Here is a 25,439-nt window from a genome sequence, read left to right as displayed (position 1 = left end):
TTCATTGTACAGAGTAAGCAAGGTGAAATGCCTACTTAGAAGTAAATATTTTCATATTTTCAGTTATCACTAACTGTTTCTGCCTGTGATGTCTCCTTTCCATATCAATCAATCCACTGAATGGCCAGCAATGGTGTATTACTGTACGTATGAGGCAGAAAAGATGTTGCCTGCACTCGATGATAGGATAGCATTCAAGTGCTACATTGATCGTACTAAACCTATTGGAAAGACAAAACAGCATTTTGGTTGTTATTTTCACAACTACATCTAGGCAATTTCTAAAGCTTGAACTGTACATGCACTTACATTTGTTATCCATGAGCAAAATAAACACTTTGAAGGAACACCACATACACAGTCCACTTGGAAAAAAGGAACCACGGTGGAGTTATAACCAAACATTCAATTGTCTAGCATTTGCAAGGTAGCGACATTGGACATCACTCCACACATTCGCAAGACCCTATTGTGTGAATATTGAAGCTAGAAAAGAAGTACACGTTGGTCATACATTTCTTAATGGCTCTTGTTTGGTTTGTCGTTCCATGCAGCACTGCATTAAAAGAAGCTGGTACTGCTTTGCAAGCTAGACACAGTATGTTTATCCACATTCACATGTTGCTGCTATAAGACGGTACTTAACTGGTAAACAGAGTTTGCAGCTTTTTGCTGTGTTGTAGAGCCCCATTTAACCCTCATAAGGATAGGACATCAGGAGAAAGCAAAATTAAGGATTACAACTAACACAGATAGCTATTCAGATGGGGAAAAGTAGACATATCTGAGGTACTGCCTGTGTCCTTAAGGGCTTCAAGTGTTCAGTCACAAATTATTTTAAGAATGCCTAAAACTGAAACAATTGCAAGAAAAACAAGCTGTAATATTCTGCACCCAAAACAAGATAGTGTTGCCTGCACAGCATTTGAATTGAATTCTCAAAATTCAAATATTCTCACAAAAACAATAATGCGCTTTTCTATATTTATTTAAGACCTCAGGAAAGACTTCTTGTAGTGTTTCTTAAATTTTTGGGATAGATATTTCTTAGGTGAATGACAAGCCCCTGAAGCAGTTCAAAAACAAGAGCCTGTGCCAGTGTCCCTATAAACCCTCAGTACCTACATTGTGCAAAGGACCTGCCGACCATGCCTAGCTGCTTGTGCGACCTGATGAGAAGATTTAGGTGCACCAAAAGATCACTGGGAGGCAAAACCTTTAGTAGAACTCATAAAAACTGTGTCCGCATTACACTTCCTTGTTGATCCAGTCAGTATTAATGAGCATCTTTTCCCCCATCAGTTTGGAACAAAAACAGGTTCTAGAAGCCTCTTGCTCAAAATGTTTTGCTTTTTGTTAGTGTAAATTTTTCTAAACTATCGTGTGTCATTTTATTCAACACAAACTTAACCATAGTGTGGAAAGGGCCTTTGACTTCATAGAGATAGTGGAAGCTCTAGTGCGTGGATTGCAGGGGCACGTGTGCATCTATTTATAAGGGCTGCTTGGGACATTACAAAAGATCAGCGTGTCATACTGTGAAGTAGTTTTATAGTACCATATTTTGTAACTTGTTTAATCTTATGTATACTATTGCCTTTCTGCCTTTTTACTTTGCATCATATGAAATATCTGTCTTTATGTGGATTTTTTTTATTCCATTCTGAAAAGACACACCTTTTTTATACTGAGAAATGTGGAGTATATTGTTTTGGTGAATATTGAACTCTGCATTATAGATATGTGTAAGGTTATTAATCTGTGATCGGCTAGCCTTTTTGCCTTCATGCTCTTGCCCCATTGGCGTTCTCATAGGTTTATTTATTAGTGTTTTAAATAGAAGCCTCTTTGGAATGATTCTGTCTGCATCACTAGTGACTTGTGTCAGTCAGTACATCAGGATCAGAGATGAATGGTCTGTGCAGCAAGGAATTACTGCCATTAGAACAACAGTTAGGTAAATCATATTTGATATCATGTGTTAACGTGATATTATCCCAGACTTCATGTATTAAGCTTTTTTTCCAAATTTAACATAGATAATTTATCGACGTTATGTGAAGTGTCACTAGATATAGTTGATGGTGGTGGTGAAAACTAAACATGCTTGGGAGTTGAAGTTCAGCTGTTCAGAGAGGCTGAGAGAGGGGTGACAGTGATGTTTTTATTGTGAAAGTGATTTTGCTTCTTGATGTTTACATGTGTGATACTGTCTTCTGTGTGTCACTGACAGGGGTTCCCATCAATAGTCGGGTATCTTCCAAAATCCAGCAGCTTCTGAACACTTTGAAGAGGCCGAAGCGTCCGCCCCTCAAAGAATTCTTTGTGGATGATTTTGAAGAACTGTTAGAAGGTAAAATCTTTGGGCTCCTGAAATGCGCACACATCACACCTTTTTGTTATCTGTCTCCATATCACCCCAAAACCTTGTAGGCTGTGTTCCTTCTGAACACTTAGATGCAAACAGTGGCAATTACGTATAGCAGTCTTGTTTCAGTGCATAATTTTTCACAGCAAAGAACACTGAACTAACTCTGAGTTAGGGCGACAATCACATAGCATGTCCTGCAAGTCTGTGTTCAAGCGTTCCACATCAAGGTATTTTTTTTTTCTAATAAGGTTGCATTCCTCGGAGTACTAGCAGATTCAAATATGGTAAATGGCCTATGCTGCAGAAGAAAGACATGTATTCCCAACCAACACTTTAGAAAGTAGCCCTCTCCATTTTCCCTTTTGAGCTGTCATGTCTATCCAGTTCCGCAGTTAAAGGGAAACCACACACAAGTTGGTTAGAACAGATGAGAACAGCTGCACCTGGTCTCTGAAGCCTCTGCAATCAATTTAGCTGCAAGAGTGCTGATTTCGATAATCAAGTTTTTGTTCAACAGTGCTTAATGTTGATCCATTTAACAAGTCTTGCAACTGTCTTGTCTTCAGTTCAGCAGCCTGATCCTAACCAGCCCAAGGCAGAGGGGAATGAAACCACCCCGCTAAGAGGTGAGCCACTGGGTGTGGTTACGAACTGGCCCCCCTCTCTTCTGGCGGCACTGCAGCGTTGGGGTACTACGCAGCCGAAAACTCCCTGTTTGACAGCACTGGATACCACAGGAAAAGCCATCTATACCCTGACTTATGGTGAGTTTTATGTAGTTGATATCTATCTTTAACACATATATGTTTGAGTTAGCTTCACTCTGATAGTCAGCTTTACAACACATATGGTTTATGGAGGCATATGGCCGGTGGTAAAATCTACATTCAGCTATCTTGTTAGACTTTCTGTATGCAGTAAGTGCCTTTGCTTGCGCTGGACAGTTGTTGGATTGTGTTGTGCTTACTGTGTACAGTTGTCAAGTTTTGTCTGTGCCTTCATTGGATGCTTGTATGGTATATGCTTGTATTCTGTTCTTATTCCACTGTGCACTATTTGATCGCACCTTTGTTTCCCATCTCTGTTTGTGAGGGTATTCCTGTATTCAGTACTTAGGTAGGTGTTACTGGGCTATCTTTGTGTAGCTACTTGGTCAGCTTTGGCTTCCTTTTTGCATTTGTCTGATTGTGTCTATTGTCGCTGTGTACAAATGTTGCATCACGCATTTACATCTTTGTTCATCTTTCTGTTCATCCTGTATTTGACTGTCAGAATGTCTTGTGTAGGCTTACAACCCACAGTTGTGATGTTGTGCTTGTACTTTCTGTGCTCGAGTTTTTTAATTGGTTACTTCATTTTGCCTGGGCTTCTTCTGTGCAGTTTCTGGTTGTACTTGTGTTTTCTGGCTGCAGCTGTTTGGATGAGATCTTGTTTCAATCTGTTGATCCAGGATTGGTTTGCGTGTTTCTTCCCTGCAGTTGTATCTGGATTTTCTGAATTCAGTTAAGTTTTATGCCACTCCTTCCTTTCTGCAGTTTTCTAGTTTTATCTGATATTTCTATGTGCATGTTAGTGATCTGTTCTTTCAGATTTTGCAGGTTCATTGCACTTTTTGTGCTTTCTTATTTTTTGTTTGTTACCTTTTAGGCAAGCTGTGGAGTCGGAGCATGAAGCTGGCCTACACCCTACTCAATAAGCTCAGCAGTAAGAACGAGCCCCTGCTCAAACCAGGAGATCGGGTATGTTGATCTTCTTCATGTGCTCAGATTATGGGGATCTAGTTGGGAGATGAATGCAAAGGCTTTGAGTAATGGGAAATGAGACGAGATAGTGAGGTGCAATCACAGTCAAAGGAAAACCGAAGCAAAGAATAGGAACATAATCACTCCCAATCACAGGTAATAGAAAACTGAAATAAAGAAGAGGCACATAGTCACAAGGGCCTTAATAAAAAAACATAAAGCTTTCATAAAGTTTTGTGCCTAAGGATACAGCTGAGATTCAGGCATGAGCTTGGAAGCCAAGATGTAGACACAACGTGGGACTTTGGAACTACAGTGGTTCATCTTGCATCTACTCAATAAAAGTTGTACTTTAACTGTATCTTTAAAACTGAACGCAGTTGTACTGTGATGATGAGAAATAATAAAAAATGGGGGGATCAGAAACAGCAGTTTCTGTAAAGAAAACAAAATATCATGATGTTTATTATTGTTTAGAGAGAGGCACAATTGCAGTAACTAATTCACAATTAAGATAACTAATAAAAGAACAAAAAACTATTAAAACGCATAGGTGCAACTGATATTTAGCAGCTTAGAGCAAATTCAGAGTTGAACTTTCAGAACCAACAGAGAAAGCTAAAACCTAACTCATTATTCAAGAGGCTGTAAAGAAGAGCCTTGAGATTCTGGGACTACCTCTAAACCGAATGGTGAACATACAGCTTATTGATTATATTATATAACTGAATGCTTAAATGTGAAAAAATAGAAGTGCACAAAAATGAATGTTTTTGAGTGTCCCCCAAACCTCTATTTGTTTTAGTAGCTTCTACTGCCATTTTTGACTCTCAGTACTGGGAGACTATTATGCAGCCTCCAAAGGCCTGTGTGATCCTAAACATGATGAGAGATTGTATAAGCCCAATTGGCTTGCCTCTCATTTAGGAAAGACCACCGTAGAATGGTACTGAAATGGCACCAGTTGCATAAAATATAGATGATATGCTATGGCTGTAGTTAGGATTTACACTATCTACATGAGCTACTTTTAAGGCAGCTCTGAATGTCTGTGATGAAAGCTGCTACAAAAACACGTCCAAGGAAACTATTTTAATAGACACACAACTCAAAAAGGAGACCCACACCAATTTTAGAAAAATAAGCTTCTTTCAAGAATTATTTTAAGACCAAGATGTTCGCTATAAGGCAAGTACTTTTTTCAGGAAAAATACTTAATACTTTAAAAAGTGTACACCTAATTTAATTTTCAAGCTTGTCTATGTTTGCAATGTTATTCTATGGAGGAAAACAAGAATGTGGTTTTTCAGGTAAGTACACAACTTACAGTTTGTCTTCGGGGTTTCAGGTCAACACCAGGCAAGGTTCAGACTGGACTTACACAAAACAAGGAACAAGAGAGTGAGCCTTCCCTAGCTCTCCAAACTCAGACTCTAGATCTCACGCAAAGAGAAGGACCGAGAACAGCTGCCTAAAAGTGACAGCTGGCAAAAGGATATTATCCAGATAGGTATAAAACATGTGCATGAGAATGAGGTCACCAAAAAGGAAGATAAATAAACAAAAACAGCAAGAGCCTTACCAGAAAGCCCTAGGGATTTCTTAGGACTTCCCTCACCCGCTATATAGTGGCATGCTTCATCATAGGGCCGCTATCAGGATACTGATCCCTCGTAGAAAATCAAAAATCTTACTGGTTGTAATTTAACCAATAGTAAGATATTAGCTTTACTTTGTTTGTAAGTAACCACGCTCTCATTCGGTACCCAAGTAATATCATGGACAAAAAAGGAACCGAGGTTGTAGGACGTGGCATGTCCAGGAATAAAACCTGCCTGATTGGCAGTACCAGTGAATCCATGAGAAGGCTCCGCCGGTTGGACAGCACCTTAGCCAGGATTTTGGCATCACAATTGATTAAGGAGAGAGGTCTGTACGACTGGCATTTATTCGCTGGCATTCCAGGTTTGAGCAGGGAGGTAATCACTGCCTCTCTCATTGTTGGGGGGAGAATTGCGCCATACCCAGGTTCATTGTACACTATTTTAGGTCTTGCCTGACCCAGCGCATGCGCTGGTCTGGCGAGACTTATTGAGAGGGCTCCAAAAAGTGCTACCAGGCCAGCCTAGAGGTACAATGCATGTGCGTGGGCGCGCGCGCCGGGCTTTACCGCTATTACTTTCGCGGCTGCACGGCCGCTTTGCATAGCCAATAGGTCTTGCTTTTGGGACCTTATAAGTATTTAATTATGCAACTGTTGCATGGCTAAACACTTATAAGGACCAAAGGCGAGGCCTATTGGCAATGCCAATGCTTGTTTAGTATGGGGACTAAGTGTTCAACATATGTTTTGATAAAATTAGTCTGGAAGACCATCCGGCCCCTTGTTCTCAACCCGATCTCATTTGCCTTACAAGCTCCAGTAAGAATAATTCATAAGGTGAGGAGTCTGCTCGAGACTATGTATCCATCAGGAGTATTGTTACCAAAGGTTGGTAACTTTTTCTTCTGGTCAGGTAGAACAGGCTTTGAAATTTCTTAGTATCAAGTAAGCTTCTGACCTTCTATTCTTTATCACTGTTTACAAGCATTTGGGAATTAACCCTTTGTGATAAATTTTAAATTACTGAAAAGTATCAAAGGCAATACTAGAAGAGTGGCGGCATCTTAGTGGAGACTTGGAGGACTATATGGTCAACCTCTGGATTGAGCACATTCTCATTTGTGTACTGTCCAAGGATCTCACTTGCAGAATCCTACTACCTCCCAATCATACACTTTTGGTAGGCTTCCACTCATTTTTACCTGGAACAAACAAAGGAGGGTGTGTGTGTCGGGTGGGGGGTGGTTAGGAAAAGTGTTTGTTTATTGTCAGCTTACTGACTAGTTTCCCTTTGTAAATTAATATGCTATTGCAGAGTGTTGCACAAATGTGTATTCATCGATTACCAGGACATTTTAAGTTGCTGGCTAGATGCAGGGATGAGATATGCACCTGCAGAAGAATAGTGAAAAACTGAAGAATGAATTTTTCCTTAGAGGGGGTTTACCCAGTGCTGATGTTTCTTATGTGCATAGCAAAATATTGCTCAATAATTTAATTAACTAATTCCAGCAACCCATCAGTTTGCAAGTAAATTCATTGGAAAATTTGTATGCCCTCCCCTGCTCTAGAGTTAGTCATAACTAGCGTCACTAATCAGAGTAAAGTATTGTCTGAAAGCCTTCTAAACAGATTTTATTGGAGAAAATTCCCTGCTGAGGCTATGTCACTTAGTGGTATAATTTTGGTGAGAATGTAAAATACTACTGTTAAGCAATCCTGACCATGAGCTTTTGTAAAGTAATGACAAAATCCAGAGAAACTTCATGCCATGCTTGTAGAGGCAAGGGTAAGAGCATCATCATAAATACCTGTGGTGTAGCATAATGGTTTGTGCCCCAGGCGTCTAGGACAGAGGTTCAAACATAATTACTGTAGGAAAGTGGATAATTAAGTGATTAGGTATACTAATGAGTACTCAACATGTAATAATGTCACAATCTATACCGGGTCCAGTTGGGTTTCTTTGATTAAAAACCCTTAGCTCTGTCCTGGGAAGCTGTGGCACTTAGCAGTCAGGCTTAAAATGGAGCATGTGTAAAGCATTTTCATTTCATTTCATTTCTTTATTCGAACAAGTTAAAAATGATCATAAAAGTACAAATGAAATCTTCATCATAAAATTGTACAGATTTTTGTCAGTAAAAATTACAGATACTTCAGCATGATTCTAGAATACAAACATAGGTGCATTAAAATCTTTAAAACATCAGAAACCATTTCATATACACGCAATCCTCTTCTTCATACAGGTCCATAAGAATGATGCTACTGAGTAGCAAACCAAAGGGTCAGGTAATGATTTTAAGAAGAAGAGTGCCACTCGACACTGCTTAAAATTTCCTTTCTTTAAAATTGGTTTTAAGTAATCATTTCTTTTGTTCTTGTATAGCCTGCAGAATAAAACTAAATGCACTTCGGATTGGGATGACAGGTTATCACAAGGGCATGCACTAAGCTCAGAATGATTATATGTTTGTTCCGGGTACCTTAGCATGAGAGGGATCAAGTTAGTGCGGAACCTGAGTAATATAAATCTGTGTTGGGTCCTATTTACATTCGCTAGATAAGAGAATCCCCCTTCTATTAATGGTGGGTTGAGGCTGTATATACGGACAGTGTGTTTCTCTTTTTGCTGTTCTCTGCGCTTGTACTCGGACATTAGCAGGAACATGTTGGCAACCTTCTGCTTGGAGACCTTTTTACAGGTCAATGGATCTTTAAATAATTCATGGAGGCCAATCTCCCTTAGCACTGTCTCTACATAACTAAGCCACCTAGACCTTTTCCACTTATCCATGGTTAAGCAACTCCTTATTATTGATTAAGTGGCACTGTATCTCTTCTCCATATTGAGTGCCAAAGGAGGAGTGGGGCTAGTTGTATGTAATCTGAAATATAGGGCAAATCTAGTTCTGTGTGGATGATACTATTTGCAATAGATGAAGGGAGGCCCACTATAGTTTAATTTTTTTTATTTTCAATCGTTTGTAGTGGTGTTGGAGCCACCACACCCCAAACTCCGGCACCATAGGTCGCTGCTGACTTTACTGTTGCCTGGTAGATATTTTTTATCGGTAATAGGGGTTTAGCACCCAGTTTTCTAGCAAAGGATTTTACAGCATTAATGCCCCTCTCCATCACCATCTTTCTCCCTTCCTTCAGTTTCGCCCAGGTCAGATCTTTATCGAAAAGAATCCCCAAGTATGGGAAAGAATCCACTACCTCTATTTTTTCCGCTTCTGCATGGAATTTCGGGATTTTCTTCTCTTTTTGTTGTCCCGGCTACTATAATAAATGACTTTGTTTGATTTGCTTTCAAACAAAATAAGTCCATAAATGTGACATATGCGGTTATCAGCCTTTGTAACCCAAGGCCTGTTCTAGCAATTAGCACTGCGACATCTGCATAAGCGAGCATTGGTACCATATGATTTTCAAAGAGGGGCATCCCTCGTGGCCATTGTGAGTGCTTCCTCAACACCATTCATGTATATGGAGAAGGGAAATGGGGCCAATACGCCTCCCTGCCTTACTCCTTTGGAGATTTTAAAAGAACGAGTACAGTCTCCATTTTTGGTGTAGCGCACTGATGCAGTCACATTCACATATGACTGCCTGATAAAATTTAATATAGCGGATTCTCCCCCCATTATCTCCATTATGTTCCAAAGCTTGTCATGGACCACACAATCAAACTCACAGCTCAGGTCCATGAATGCCAAGTAGATTTTCCCATCCTTCATTCTGGTATACTTTTCTATGGTCAATGCTAAATTCAAGCATTGATCCACAGTGCCCCTTCCCTGCTGGAATCCATATTGGGCCTGAATTAAGATGTTATTCTCCTTTACCCATCCCTCTAGTCTAGTTAGGAGAAGGCGGCCCATAAGCTTTGATGTTGTATCCAGCAAAGAGATTGGTCTAAAGTTCTTTGGGTTGGCCCTATCACCTTGACCCCTGATGACCATGAGGGAGGAGGGCCTACCAGGGCTATACTGTTCAGGACGTTCGTCAGGAGTGGTATCCACAGGTCTGGGTTTTCGTGAAAAAAGTCAATTGGGACACTGTCCGGTCCCGGGGCCTTTCCCAGACTACATGAATCCAGCCCTGCATTAACTTCTAAAAAAAAAAAAGAGAACAATAAAGACTCTGGGCGTATTTCCTGCGCTGCCACCTGTTGGGATGGGATTTCAGAATTGGAGGAAAAAATATTCTCAAAACGGGAGACCCAAGCCTCCTCTTCGACATTTGTATCTGTAGTTGGGTCACTAGTGGCTTTGAAAGAAGGTGCATTTACTAGCTTCCAGAATTCACTGCTATTGCCTGTAAAGCATTTAGAAATACCAAAACAGTTAATACATTAGAAATACAACACAATAAAAATCCAACACTAATTTATAAAAATTGTGCATTTTTACCTTTATTAGATACTTAAGTGACAAAAATCTATTAAGGGAAACCAGAGATATCTTTCAAAGGTAAGTACATTTTTTGTAATGGCGCAATAAATCCTTGTAATACGTTGAGTAGTTCCTCTTCGACACTCTAGTGCGACTACTTCTCTAGGCTGGGATGGGCCACAATGGTGTGGGGGCCAGTCACAAGGACCACTCATGTCCAGGAGGACATTTACCTGTCACCGCCAGCAGTCCTAGGGTCCTCAGTGTATTTTACTCCCTTAATGTGATCCAGCCAAGAAGTGGTCCTGATGTCTTAGACTCAGAATGCTGAGTATCCTTAGATGCTGAAGATGCAGACAAGATGCTGTGAGTTTTCCTGTGGCCACCCTGGCATCCACGAATGTCTGGTCGTCTCAGGCCTTGATCTTCCACAATGCACTTAGGGATTAAAGTAAAGTCCAGTCGCACCTGGTCAACTGATCTCCCAGTTAAAGGAGGTCCAGGTGTCGTTTACAGGTAAGCAAGTCCTCTATCTATGGGGACCAGGATCCACTTAGACTGGCATAGGTGGAGCTGTTTTCCATGAGTGGGCACAGCAGTCCTCTTTGCTGATCCTTTGGGTGCAGTAGATGCAGTCAAGTCTTGTGCATCCTCGCTTTGCTGGACCCAGAGAGAAGCAGGGCTGTCCTTCTCTCTTTTGTTCCAGTCCAGTAGTGATCTCAGAACTGTGGGTCTGGGGTGACACTTTTATGTCATCTTCTCATTTGTGGAAGGGGAGGGATCACTATTTTATTTCTGAAATTATTTTATTACTTTCAATATTGAACATAAAACTGAAGTTTGCAAGTGCATAGGAAAAAAAGAATAAATAGTTTTAAAAGCTATCAAGCAAATGCATACAATAAAAAGTTATAAATAATACTTTAAAATTTAGCGTTCAAATACATATAATAAGTAATTCATAAAATAAAAATTAAGCTTTAAAATTAACAAGTGCATAAATACAAATAATAGTTTTAAAAGCTAGTACACACAATAAATACAATCAGACATATTTCAACATCACTGTAAGCAATTCCAGCTTCCAACTAGCAGTCAATAACTAATACCGCTAGCTAAAGTTATCCCCTGTCAAGCTTTCAAATATATAATGCCCGGGATTTTACACTGCATAGGTTCAATGTCCCATTCCTGACAATTCATTCAAGATCAGTTATTACCACTCTCTAAATCCTCCTGAGATATCAGGGAGTTATTTGGTGTGCTTATATCTTCATCCAGTGTCAACACACAGTCCACAGTGTGTTCCCTTTGCTCGTACATTTCCAGTCTTTCCCCGCCCTTTTTTCAATTCCCGAAACAACACAGCAGTCTCCAGTCCTGCCCACTTAACCTGTTATTTTCTCCATCTAATTACTCTAAGGCCACGTGCAGCCTTCCAGTGCATTGTCAATTCACGTTTAGCCAAAATCAGTGCCAAATCAGTAAATCTTGTAGTGGTTTTCCTCTTTGTAGGGCAAGGATATCCCCCAAGCTGGCCGGTTAAGGGAGTACAAGTGATCACCTGTAAAGTTATGTCATTTACACAATCGCTTCCCAGAACCTTGCTAAAATTGGGCAGGACCAAATCATATGGATTTAGTCTGCCCCCAACTCCGCACATCTCGGACATTTCGCAGGAGCAGTTGCATAGAACTGGTTGATTTTGCCTGGTAAAGTATGCTCTATATAAAATGTAAAAAGTAATTTAAACTTGGCATTTTGTTAGACATCCGGTATATGTACTTGGATCCTCTCCCAGTCCATATCTGTAATCTGGATTTCTAGACCTGACTCCCACTTTGCATTCAGTTAAGCAAGGGGAGCGCGGACACCACAACGTATAGCACGATAAAGGCACAAAACTGCTTTTACACGGCCTGTTGTAGCAGAGAGTAGTTGATACGCTTGATGCGTTACAGGCTCAGTCCCTCCACTCTCCCAAAGACTTACAATTGCGGCAACCACAGCCCTATGCAACAAAATTGACCACCAGGAATATCAAACTCTTCTGCAAAGTCTTCAAGTAAGAGTAATGCTCCATCCCAGTATAAATCACCTACACAAGTAACCTCTTAATTAGCCCACCTCTCAATTCTTCCCACACGAGCCACCGACTTCATCCTTTGAAGTGGGAAATCAGGCAAATAGGACACTGGGACATGGGTCAGTTTTAAGCAACGACACCAGCACTGTTGAATTACCAGGAATTCCTGAGAAGTCACTGGTAGCCGTCACCGAGGAAGCAAGAGGACTTGCAATAATTCCCACAAAGTTGGCAGTGAGCCAACTATACCCTCACAAGGGTTCATTCTACTGTAGACTCACTGATTTAACCACTGCAACTGAGCCGCTATATATTAGGAATTAGGATCAGGTACAGTTAACCACCATCTGTTATAGGGCACTGCAGTTTAGTCAGGGCTACTCTTCGCCTACCAGTCCCCCAGATTATTTCCAACAATAGAGTTTCCATAACCTGGAAGTGCCATCAGCGGTAGTGTTGAAAATAAATAAAGTAATCTCTGCAATATCACCATTTTAGCCACCACTATTCTGCCAACCACCGATCAAGGTAATGTAGTCCAGAACTTAATACTATTTCGTAGGACTCCAATAGCTACTCCCACATTACCATCCAGTAGGTCCTCTTGATTATGGTATATTTTAACTCCTGAATATGTAATGCATGTGTAGTGCTCCATGTAAGTCCACATGGGTTCTGAGGAGGGATAGCATCACCACTGTGTAGATACAAATGGGATTTTTGGCAATTATTGTGGAGGCCAAAAACAGCCCCAAAGAGCTTCAATAGATTTTTTGCACTTAGCAAGTTCCCTTCAACATTCCTTAGGAACAGTAGCATGTCGTCGGGATATAATGCTGTATAATGGGATAGCCCTTTAACCTCTAACTCACAATAAAACTCTCCAGCGTGAGCACAGCAGGCCAAAGGATCCATTGCAATGGCAAATAATAGAGGAGAGATTGGGCACCCTTGTCTAGTTTTACAACCCACATCATAAAGTTCGGATATAGTTCTGCCAGGGTAGACCCATGCAGTAGGACCTATGTAAAGGAGCGTAATTCAACGAATAAACCCAGGACCATTCTTGCCCATACCTGATACAAAAAAGTCCCAACTTAGACTATCAAAGGCCCTTTTAATATATATTGCCATGACGGCTGCTAACCGTTTATCCAAAACTCTTCATTCAGAAGATATGTGAGTCTCCTCATGTTTAGTGCTGTATTACGCCCAGAAATGAAACCTATCTGATCTATAGGGCATTTGAGGTTGAAGGCGAGTCACTTGGATTTGACGGTGGAAGTGCGCCCAGGTTTCAGTAGTGGGGTGATCAGGGCCTCGCATATAGATATCAGCAGGCGACCTGATTGCCAAGCAGCAGGGTAAAGTTGTACTTATCCAGTATTAGGGTATCTTTCAAAGAATTAACATGCCTGAATCATTCCCCGTCGTCGGGATGGAAGTCCCCTGTACATAAGAAAAGTAATGTCTCCCTAGACATATAGAGAGATAGCCCAAAGGCCTCACATTAGTAACATATCCAGGTCCTTTTGTAATGAGGACCAAACTCTAGAGAACAACCAATCCGCTATCACCACCCTCTGGAACCTTCCTGGAAGGAGCTCTAGTCCCTCAGATTTTCTACCGCATGTCGTGCTAAGGGAGTCTCCACTGAGCTCTGCTCAGTTTTTCCTTGTTTCTGGAATTCATATGGATTTTTTCTTCATAATTACTTCTTCTGAGTGAAGTCTTCTGTCTTCATGTCAGACACTCCTAAGAAAGGCCTTTGTTCGAGGCATATGAGCTGCAGATTATACACTGTGCATAGATCGCCATCTGGTGTTGGGCCCGGATGTTTGCAGTTTGTTTTTCCTCTTGGAAAGTCTTTGTAAGTCACGAGGTCGGTGACTCCTCCTTTGGTTCGTATTGCGCATGGGCTTCGGCTCCATCCTCAGATTGTTTTTTTCCGCCATCGGGCTCGGATGTAATACTTCGCGCTCCGGTTCCGAACGTTTTCAGTTCAACGATCGACGCAAAAATCCTCGCTCATCGAGCTCCTTCAGATAATAAATCATCTTAATCACCTTCTCTTCGGCACTTCTTCGATTCGGGCCTATTCCGGCTCCGGTCTCGGCTGATGGAAAGAACTCCCTTCAAGAAGTGCCCTCTGTGGGTCCATATTCCCCCACACCGATCTTCATGAGGTGTGCAACCTCTGCCTCTCCCCTGAACACGAGGCCCGAGACTGTCCCGCCTGCAAGTCTTTTCGCTCTAAAAAGACTATTCGAGATCGACGGGCTAGACGCAACATGGCGCACTCCTCGACCTCCGCTCCAGTCGACATCTTCGGAGACGACTTCGAAGCTCCGGGACAGCAGAACATCGAAGTAGAGGACGACGACGACTTCGTCAGTGCTTCCGAGGCCGACGACTCCGATGTGGAGGACATCACCGCGGCGCAGAGGGTTGTGAGTACCAATCTACCCCCTCCCACACCCATGCCGACAACCAAAAAGGCTTCGGTCACACCTTCGCCTTCGGGCCTAGGCAAGACCAAGGATACTGCTTTTCACACCCGACCTTCGGGCCGGGTAAAGAAGCCTATTAAGCCTTCCGGCAGCTCGGGCTCGAGCCAGCCGACCAGCGGTACCGAAGAAAAAATCGGCCTCCATCTCCACACCGAACCCAGTACCAAAGCCTTCGGTGTCAACCTGCCCTTCCGGTGCCGACACTCTCCACAGCTCTCTCAATTAGCACAGAGCATATGGAGATGGGCAATTCCACAAAAAATCTTTCTCCTGGCCCAACACGTCCCAGGAGTCCAAAACACCGTGGCAGATCTGCTCAGCAGACAAACGCAGCAGATCCACGAGTGAGAACTTCACCCGCAGGTTCTTCACCCGTTCTTCAGATGTGGGGGCATTCACAGATGGACCTCTTCGCCACCCACGAAAACAAAAAATGCCCAAGCTTCGCCGCCAGATACCCACACCCATTGTCCAAAGGCAATGCGATATGTATGAACTGGTCAAACAAATTTGCATACGCTTTTCCACCTCTCCCACTAATTCCATTAGTGGTGCGAAAGCTACAACAGCATTCCCTAACACTAATCCTAGTAGCTCCAACGTGGGCCAGACAACCGTGGTACACCACACTGCTGGAACTCTCGGTAGTACCACACCAAAAGCTGCACCTCTCGCCATGCCTCCTAAATCAGAACCATGGAGAGATCAGACACCCGGACCCAGCTCAGCTCAACTTTGCGATCTGGCTCCTGAGGTCCTAGAATTCGGATACCTTAACCTTCCCCCTGATTGCATGAACATTATCAGGGAAGCTAGGCGCCCTACTACTAGGGCATGCTATGCTGCAAAGTGGAAAAGATTTGTTGTTTACTGCCACAACAACACAATCAATCCTTTAAATGTGTCCATACAGCGCATTATATGTTACTTGCTCCATCTACAAGGTGTAACCTAGCATATACTTCCATTCGGTTGCACCTCGCAGCAATTGCTGCTTATTTACAGAACAGGCAGCACCTATCACTTTTCAGGGTGCCTGCTATCAAGACCTTTATGGAAGGCCTCAAAAGAGTAATTCCACCCAGGGTACCACCTTCACCTGTCTGGAACTTGAATATAGTTCTCACAAGGTTAATGGGACCCCCTTTCGAACCATTACATAAATGTGAGCTGCAATTTCTCACATGGAAAACAGCTTTTCTAGTGGCTATCACTTCCCTCAGAAGGGTTAGTGAAATACAAGCACTCACTATACAGGAACCTTTTTTCCAAATGCATCAGAACAAGGTTGTACTCCGCACCAACCCAAAATTTCTACCCAAAGTCATTTCTCCATTCCATCTAAACCAGTCGGTAGAATTACCTGTCTTTTTCTCACAACCTCAAACCGTTGCGGAAAGGGCTTTACACACACTGGATGTTAAAAGGGCCTTACTTTACTACTACTACATCCAAAGAACACAACCTTTCAGAAAAACCAAACTGTTTTTCGTCTCTTTCTCTCCACCACATAAAGGCAACCCTATTTCTAAATCAGGGATAGCTAGGTGGATTGTAAAATGCACACAAATTTGCTACCACAAAGCAAAACGAACGCTATCTGTTCCCCCTAAAGCCCACTCTACAAGGAAGATAGGGGCTTCTATGGCTTTTCTAGGAAACATACCACTAGATGACATCTGCAAAGCAGTGACATGGTCAACACCGCACACTTTCACAAAACATTACTGTGTAGATGTGCAAACCAAGCAACAAGCTAGTGTGGGCCAGGCAGTACTAAAAACACTGTTCCAAACAACTGCAACGGATGCCGGTGGTCGCCGCTAGGGTTGGGTACTGCTATATAATCTATGCACAGTGTATAATCTGCAGCTCATATGCCTCGAACGGAATATGCTACTTACCAGTATGCATCTGTTCTTGGCATGTGAAACTGCAGACCTATACACGCCCACCCACCTCCCCGGCTACCTGTATCCGTTCCAGTTTATCTTATTTAGATACAACACACATGGGTTTCTTTACTGTTACTACTACGCTCCATCTTTACCTGCTGGCGAAAAACAATCTGAGGATGGAGCCGAAGCCCATGCGCAATACGAACCAAAGGAGGAGTCACTGACCTCGTGACTTCCAAAGACTTTCCAAGAGGAAAAACAAACTGCAAACATCCGGGCCCAACACTAGACAGCAATCTATGCACAGTGTATAGATGTGCAGCTCTGCATGCCAAGAACAGATGCATACTGGTAAGTAGCATATTTCTTAGGCCCTGTGCTTCCTGCAATAAGAAGAGGCTACCTTTTCTTCAAAGACTCTTAAAGACCGTGAGGGACGGCTTTTAATTTGGCTGCAGAGGCTTAAGGACAAATAATACCCCTTGTCCTATGAGGAGAGTGAGGGCTCCATAAAGTCTTCAAAACCTCACAGAAAAGGTCCAGAGATGCTTCGCAGCCCCCTCAAAAGAAGACGCAGAAAAAGTCTTCAGAGGCACAACTTGTTGCCTCATCTGGACAAGAAGTACAGAGCTCCAGACACCTCTCCAGCCTGTCTTACCGGACATCCCAAGCCTGATTCCGTCATCACTCAGGCAGCTCAGCGGAGGTCTTAAAACCCTTCTGCTCCGCTTTCAGCCCCTCCAGATAGGGAGGGCAGACGACGAGACAATATTGGGAAGCGTTTTTCTTCCATGTCTGCATTAACGGTGCATGCGTCTAATTCTTTAGCGTTATTGGGGCGCTACTACAGGCAGATGTGGGCGGAACGTTCGTTCTTCTGAAATCATCGATTGTGCGATGGACATCGCCTCTACTGGTTTCCGTCAATTGGCTGGGGCTCCGGTCCTCCGATTCCAAGGTTGGCTTAAGGCGACAACATTCTGGCCGGAAATCCAGATGCAAATTCTAGACATGCCTTATGATGGTCAACTTATTTTTGGCACTCGTATTGATGAAGCCCTTCAAGGCATAAAAAAGGATACAGACATGGCCAGGGCTTTGGGTACCCTTCAATTTAAAAAAAAAAAACCTTTTCGAGGCTCACGGGGTAAAGGACAATCTTCTGCTAGAGGAACCTAACAAGATCAGTCTTCCTATTCCTCCTCCAACCAACAATACCGGCCGCAATTTCAACAGCGCCAACAGCAGCAATCTTCATACAATAAGTCCACCTTTCGCAGAAAGCGCGGACGACAGAAGGATTCCACCCGGCGTCAATGACTTTTTTCTATCGCTGGTCTCCATTTCCTCTCCACCCTCCAAAGTAGGAGGAAAAATTTCCCACTTTTTACACAATTGGAAACAAATAACAACGGACCGTTGGGTTCTTCAACTGGTACAATTTGGACACTCACTGGAGTTCGTTCAGTTTCCTCCACAGACCCCTCCTCGACCTATGTTTCACAAGAATCTGCGCCTTTTACTCCTGGAAATCTCACTAATGATCCAGAAAGGTGCTATAGAGCGGGTTCCTCTTCGTCAGCGGGGGAAAGGTTTTTACTCCCGTTTTTTCTTGGTGCGCAAAAAGGAGAAGAAATGGAGACCAATCCTATATTTGAGAAGTCTCAACAAGTTCTTAAAGAAACAATTGTTTCGCATGGTCACCATTCAAGAAGTACTGCAACTTCTCAATGCCAACGACTACATGGTATCTTTGGATCTTCAAGATGCCTACTTTCATATCCCTATCCACAGGAATCACAAAATATTTCTGAGATTCGCCGTGGCAGGCAGACATTACCAATTCCGAGTCTTGCCCTTCGGACTCAAGTCAGCCCCTCGCATTTTCACAAAGTGCCTTTCTCCAGTGGCTGCATACCTCAGGCAGCAACGTCACCAAGTTTTTCCCTGTCTCGACGACTGGCTCGTCAAGGCACCTTCTCTAGACGGCGCGAACAGATCTTCCAACGCCTGTTTACAGTTTTCAGTCGGTTGGGGCTCACTCTCAATCCAGACAAATCCATCCTACAACCTTCTCAACGGATAACTTTTCTGGGTGCTATTCTCGATACAAATCAGAAGAAAGCTTTCCCGTCACAAGAGCAACAGTGCAAACTTCTTCACTTGGCCAACCGCATAAGATCCAGGAAGTTTCTCTCAGTGCGCCTGTTCAAATCTCTTCTCGGGATGATGTCATCCTGTATTCTGCTGGTTCCCTACTGTCGCCTCCACATGCGTCCTCTCCAGGAATCACTCTCCACTCAGTGGATTCAAGCCGAAGGATCCTTCGACGATGTCGTTCAGGTGACCCCTCAGATGGTCACTGCTCTACAGTGGTGGACTCGTCCACGGAATCTTTCTCAAGGCCTGCCCTTCTTACTACAAGCCTCTCCACAAATAATCACTACGGATGCGTCCCTGGAGGGTTGGGGAGCTTTCCTCCAGGAACTTTGGATCAGCGGAAAGTGGTCTCCTTCCAAACGGAAGCTTCACATAAAACTCGAACTACGAGCTGTTTATCTGGCCCTCCTGGCGTTCTTTCCCAGGATCAAAGGTTCTCTGGTGCTTGTCTGGACGGACAATACTACGACAATGCACTACCCAATGCACTACCTAAACAAGCAGGGGGGTACTCGTTCACTGCCACTCTCTCGCGAATCTCAAAAGATCTGGAACTGGTTACTTCAACACAACATTTCCCTAAGAGTGGAATATGTTCCAGGAACAGACAATGTGCTGGCCGATTCACTAAGCAGGCAACAAACAACATGTCACGAATGGGAGTTGAACCAGCAGACTCAACTGCATATTCTCTCAATGGGGCACACCTCTCTTGGATCTATTTGCCACCCAGCACAACGCCAAATGCCAAAACTTTGCAAGCTGGCATCCCCAACGGGGATCTCTAGGGAATGCATTTTCGATAGCATGGTTCAAAGTCTTTGCTTACGCTTTTCCACCGATTCCCCTGATTCCCAGGGTCCTCAGGAAGTTGAAGGCAGAACCCTGCACGCTAATCCTGATCGCGCTAGCGTGGCCTCGCCAGCATTGGTTCACGGAGCTCCATCTTCTCTCCCTGGAACCGCCAATTCCGTTGAAACATTTTCCCTCTCTCCTCACAATGGACCGGGAACAAGTACGACATCCGGATCCAGCATCTCTCAAATTATTGGCTTGGCTCCTGAGTAACGAGAGTTCCATGGCCTAGATATTCCTCCAGACTGCAGGGGCAGTTCTGGCTCGGGCTCAAGCTGACAGTACACACAAGACATATTCCTTGAAATGGAAAAGATTCTGCATCTGGTGTAAGTCTGCGAATGTACACCCTTTCACTTCTTCTCCGGAGCAAATATTGCCTTACCTTCTCCATCTGGCGACTTCAGGTCTTGCTCACGCCTCTATTAAAGTTCACTTGACAGTGATATACTGTTTCAAGAGATCTTTTACAGGTCCTTCTCTTTGGTCGAATAGACTGATGAAACAATTTCTCAAGGGTTTGTTTAGGAGTTTCCCTCCCGTGAAGTCTCCACCTCCAACTTGGCAACTCAACATCGTTCTTGATCAGCTTATGAAACACCCTTTTGAGCTGATACATAGAGCCAACCTCAAGTTTCTCTCTTGGAAGACAGCACTACTTCTAGCCCCTACATCTGCAAGACGAGGAAACGAGCTTCATGCATTTTCAATTCAAGACCCTTTTCTTCAATTCAAACATGATAGGGTTATACTTCGGACTAATCCCAAATTTGTATCCAAAGTCCCGTCGGGCTTTCACCTGAATGAGTCTATAGTCTTCCGAACCTTTTTTCCAAATCCTCAAACGGCGGCAGAAAGAGCTCTGCATTCACTGGATCTTAATTGTTGCCTTAAATTCTACCTTGATAGGACAAAGATGTTCCGCAAATCCAACCAACTCTTTGTGGCTTACAGTCTACCTAGGAAAGGTTTTCCACTTACCAAACCGAGTATTTCTCGGTGGATCTCTGGCGCTATTACTTTCTGTCACCAGCAAGCGGGCCAACCCTTGCACTTGACAGTTCATGCCCATTCCCCAAGGGTGATTTCTACCTTCATGGCACTCTTTGCAGGTGTGCCTATCACAGACATTTGCAGAGCGGCAACATGGAAGTCGCCGCATACATTTACCAAGCATTATTGCTTGGATACGGAACTCAAGAAGGATGCTGCAATGAGACAGGCGGTGCTACGTCATCTATTTCGATAGAGGTGAGCCATCTTTTCACCCCACCATCCTTTCTTTTTACATGCACATTTCTCCATTGTGTTCTCTACTGTTTTCCTTTGATTGCAATTTGTTACTTTCTATTTTCACATTGATATGTTATTATCTGGTGAACTTGTACATTCTGTTCCTTCCGAAATGTGCCCATCATTTCTTACTACTCTGATTCAGGCATGTGAATCTATGAAAGATACCCTAATACTGGATAACAAATGCGTTACTTACCTGTAACTGCAGTTATCCAGTATTGGTATCTTTCATAGATTCACATGCAACCCACCCACCTCCCCTGGAAGGGCTTGCCTAGTTCTCTCAGTGATGCATCTACTTAGCACTGTGCTTACGAAAATCTGAGGGACTAGAGCTCCTTCCAGGAAGGTTCCAGAGGGTGGTGATGGCTGATTGGTTGTTCTCTAGAGTTTGGTCCCCATTACAAAAGGACCTGGATATGTTACTAATGTGAGGCCTTTGGCCTATCTCTCTAGTGAGACATTACTTTTCTTATGTACCGGGGTCTCCCATCCCGACGACAGGGAATGATTCAGGCATGTGAATCTATGAATGATACCAATACTGGATAACTGCAGTTACAGGTAAGTAACGCATTTCAAGTTTACGAGCCAAACTCTCTCCGTTGGCTGCAAAACACTTCACAGATTGGCCATCAGCTCAAAGAACGTTCCTATATGCTGCTCTTACATCCTGCATAGTAATATCAACCCCCAGCACATCTGCATCTTCTCGTGAAAGTATCTGCAGTTGGCCAATGGCCAGAACATCTTAGGTGGCTCAAGAAGGTAACCTAGGATCTGCTGCATAGAAGGAAGGATCGTTAATAGCAGGATCTACTGGACTCCACTGCTCAAGAATCCGGAGTACGTTTTCTTGAGATTCAACTTCACCTAGTTATCTCCAAAATAAGCAGTTATGGCCTCTCTCATATTGTTTCTAAAGACTTGGTCATCCAGTGCCTCCGCTCTTAAACGCCAAATTGGAATAGGAGTATGCTCACATTCCCAATTCACGGAGACTAATACTGGATTATGATCTGAAATGGTTCTGCATAAATATTCAGTACTGTGAACCGCACAATGTACAGTTGGGGAGCACAAAAAGGTGTCAAGTTAGTGCATACCAGAATAAAAAGAGTAGTCTTGTGTCCCAAGGTGCAATTGTCTCCACAAATCTACAAGCCCCCAATCCTGCTGCAATTAAGAAAAAGTAAGAGCTGTTCGGTATACCGGGGAATCTCCTCGGGCAGATGTGAATGGTAAAGTGTACGATTTACAACACAGTTATAATTCCCCCCCCTAGTAATACAGTCTGAGTTAGATAAGGACCCAAAGATTCACAGAGAAATTCCCTTTGATTTACATTAGGTGCAAAGATACTGACAGTAGCTAGGTCGCGACCAGCTAACCTCCCAGTGATGACCACATACCTTATTCAGTTTTTTTCTGGAAGGGCACCCCGGTCCTACACATAATAAAACTCCTCTTGCAAAGGCGAATAAGATGCAGCATACATATATCTTGTGGAAAGCCCTTCCTTCAGACCTAGTGAGATGAGTCTCCTGAAGTAGGGCGATGGGAGTACTCTGCCTTTTGAGGTAGGAATACACCTTATATATCTTTGACATGCTATTACGGCCCGGACATTCCAGGAAATCAAGTTGTATCTCACAGGGGTCGCCATAATGAGTGACCACAGGGGAAAATCACTGCGCACCACTCAGTGGTGTCTTGACTTCCCTACCTAGAGGAGCAGACAGTGGCAATTTTACTTTAAATCTTAACTTAATACATCAAACCCAACTCCCCATCCCCAAGACCAGAAGCAAATGACTCCCGATCCAAACCAGTCAGAGACAATCCAACACACGTGCATGCTTATCAAGCACAACAATAGTGGGGCAAGGGGCGCCAGATTTTCTACCACATAGCACCCCATCTGCCAATTATAAACAGGATATCCACCTCAAATATCAGGTAGGCATAGGGAAGGTCGCACTAGCCAGTGGGTCAGTAGTACCCAGGAGGCAACCCTTACCACTTTACATCACTTCCTGGGGGTTTGGCCGCCAAAGAATCCTAGGATAATCCTCTCTTCATGAATCCAAGATGGTCCAAGTCTTCTTCCCCTGTAAGGTGCCCTGGGCACAACCCTGGGGTGTACCAAGCATATTGAGCTACTCCTGGAAAACCTGTTCAACAACTAGTTTTCCCTCTATGGAGAAGATGCCAGCCTCACTACTTATTCAAAGGAGCAGGCAAGCAAAGGTATGATTGACTTACTGAGGCGGTAGCTTGTTTGAAGTTGGACCTTCTGTGGCCACTGCCTGGTTGTCGTTCTGCTGGAGGAGGTCATACCTCCTCTCACTAGCAGTTCTCTTTGTTCCCTGTTTCTTGGAGCACTTCACGCTTCCAACAAGGGGCAGCATGTTGTCTTGGTGACAGCTGCTGCAGATAGACAGGAATGGACACTAGAGGTTTAGGCAACAAAGTATTGACTTTTGAAATTCACCTTACTTTAAAGGTTACCTTAAATCTGATCTCAGCAATAAGTCGAGTTTTAGTGTAATGATTAATGGGATACCTTGGAGTAATATCTTTTGTGGTCCTATATGGAAATTGGCATTTAGCGTGGTGGCTAGTGAAACTCCAAATCAGCCATGGGACTACCGGCATGGATTCAGTGAAAACAGTAATTTTGTGTTTTCACTGTCAGGGCATGTTAAACGCAGAAGGAACATGCACCTCTTGTTAATAGTAAGTACCATGCCAGGTGGGCTACCAAGACCTTTCCCAGGGGTGGTTTATTAATATTAAAAAGGAAGGACCTGACTAAAAGTTTTTTTTTTGCCATATCAAGTTGGCCGTTTTAATGCTCTCCAACAGGCAGCAGTGGCCGGCCTAGTCTCGTTTTCACTTTCCACCGTTTCAACAGCCAGTGATTCTTTTACAGTGGAAACAATTCTGAATTTGAAGAATCCATTGGTATTATGAGCAAAGAAATAGTCTCTGTTCTTCTGTAAAATGCAGACAGTTTAACGTTATTGTTACATGATAACCCTTTGGTCCACTTTATATTTTTTCAGTTATAACTCCAGTTTGGATATGTCGAATGCAAGAATGTTTTCTGTCCTCTTTTCACCATCCTATTGTTTTGTCCTGAACACAACTTGGTATTGTCTTAACAGTGATTCTTTGTTTTCTTGTTATTGCAGGTGGCACTTGTGTTCCCAAACAGTGACCCAGTAATGTTTGTGGTGGCGTTTTATGGATGCCTCCTTGCAGATCTCATTCCTGTACCAATAGAAGTGCCTCTGACTCGGAAGGTAAGGTTCTCCTGAACCTCCACTGAATTGGCTGCATTTTCACACACTCCATGCCTTGACATTGGCACTTGTCCCTCAGTGTCCTGATGCATGCTTTTTTTATTGCAAATCTGTTTAAGTTTGTTCAAAATAAAAGCTTCTATACACCCAAATAGCTTGACAGCAGTCAGTAGGTGATATCCAATTAAATATGCGATACCATAGTGCTAATAGGCACTCCGGAACATCCAGATATGCAATTGAGGGCATGCATAGACGATATTGTATAAAAGACAGTGGCATATATGCCTAAAAGGGCAGTGAGGAACTCCAACATCAAATCATACAAAACAACTAAGCCCGATATCACTATCCGCGCATGCCTCCCCCCTCACCCCACCACATCAACAGTCACGCAATAGGCCATTTCCTAGAAGTGCAATGATCCATCAGGATCTGCTTCTCTGGTGCCAGGGACTCGCCAAAATACTGACTTTAGGGGTGTTATGGGAGTGTAGGGTACTAGCCAATGGGCTACTGACCCTTGAGGTCACTATCCCCCCCATATGACCACTTCCTGTGGGAAGTTGGCAAAGCCCTGTCTCAGAATTCTTAGGTTTGCTCACTAAGATGGCTACCTCTGAAAATTCATGTCCTCCTTGCATTTAGCCCACCATACTGTTACTAGCTTGGGGTGTTACTAGCCTAGGGGTGGCACGCCTGACTAGCTAATTTTCCTGCTTGTCCAGGTGCCAAGTGGGCCATGGACTGGCGGGGTAGCTTCCTCTCCTTTGAGGGGAGCCAGATTCACATTCCAAAGGCGGCGGCTCCTTTGAAACTCGCCAGCCCAAGGAGGCTAATTAGCAGGTCATCCTGTGGGAGGGGGTATCTGAAAGACACGTTAGTGATAGATTCCTTATCTTAGATTATCACCAGGCGTCAGACTGGATCCGGAAAGTTTTCGTCAGCAGTACCCCTGTGCGTCGGCAGGCGTCGTCGTACGACTCCGCGTACGTCGCTGGCATTGTAGCTGCCGAGATGACGTCGTCAGAGCTACTTAGACGCACCCGCGCCCGCTGACGTCAGTTCTTTGTTTTTCCGCGCAGCAGCGCAGATCCGAGAGAAAGCGGTACCCCTAGTTAAAAGTGTTAACTTGGTTTCTGACAACTTCCTCTCCTTTGAGGGGAGCCAGATTCACATTCCAGATTCACATTCCAAAGGCGGCTGC

At 43.5% G+C, this 25,439-nt stretch overlaps 1 protein-coding gene across 6 annotated transcripts in view; it reads left to right on the top strand.

Moving 5' to 3' along the window:
* Positions 1 to 25,439, top strand: part of DIP2A (DIP2 acetate--CoA ligase A) — an 879,263-nt gene that overhangs the window by 336,448 nt on the left and 517,376 nt on the right. For all 6 annotated transcript variants that reach the window (XM_085645155.1, XM_085645153.1, XM_085645151.1 and 3 more), the window contains 4 exons: positions 2,234 to 2,353; positions 2,938 to 3,135; positions 4,019 to 4,110; positions 24,122 to 24,232. In XM_085645155.1, coding sequence (XP_085501281.1) covers positions 2,234 to 2,353; positions 2,938 to 3,135; positions 4,019 to 4,110; positions 24,122 to 24,232 — 521 coding nt within the window. The remainder of the gene's footprint in view (positions 1 to 2,233; positions 2,354 to 2,937; positions 3,136 to 4,018; positions 4,111 to 24,121; positions 24,233 to 25,439) is intronic.

The sequence above is a fragment of the Triturus cristatus genome, chromosome 3_1 (genome assembly GCF_964204655.1).
Source record: "Triturus cristatus chromosome 3_1, aTriCri1.1, whole genome shotgun sequence".
Classification (NCBI taxonomy): domain Eukaryota; kingdom Metazoa; phylum Chordata; class Amphibia; order Caudata; family Salamandridae; genus Triturus; species Triturus cristatus.
This window is presented reverse-complemented; position numbering and strand designations above follow the sequence as displayed.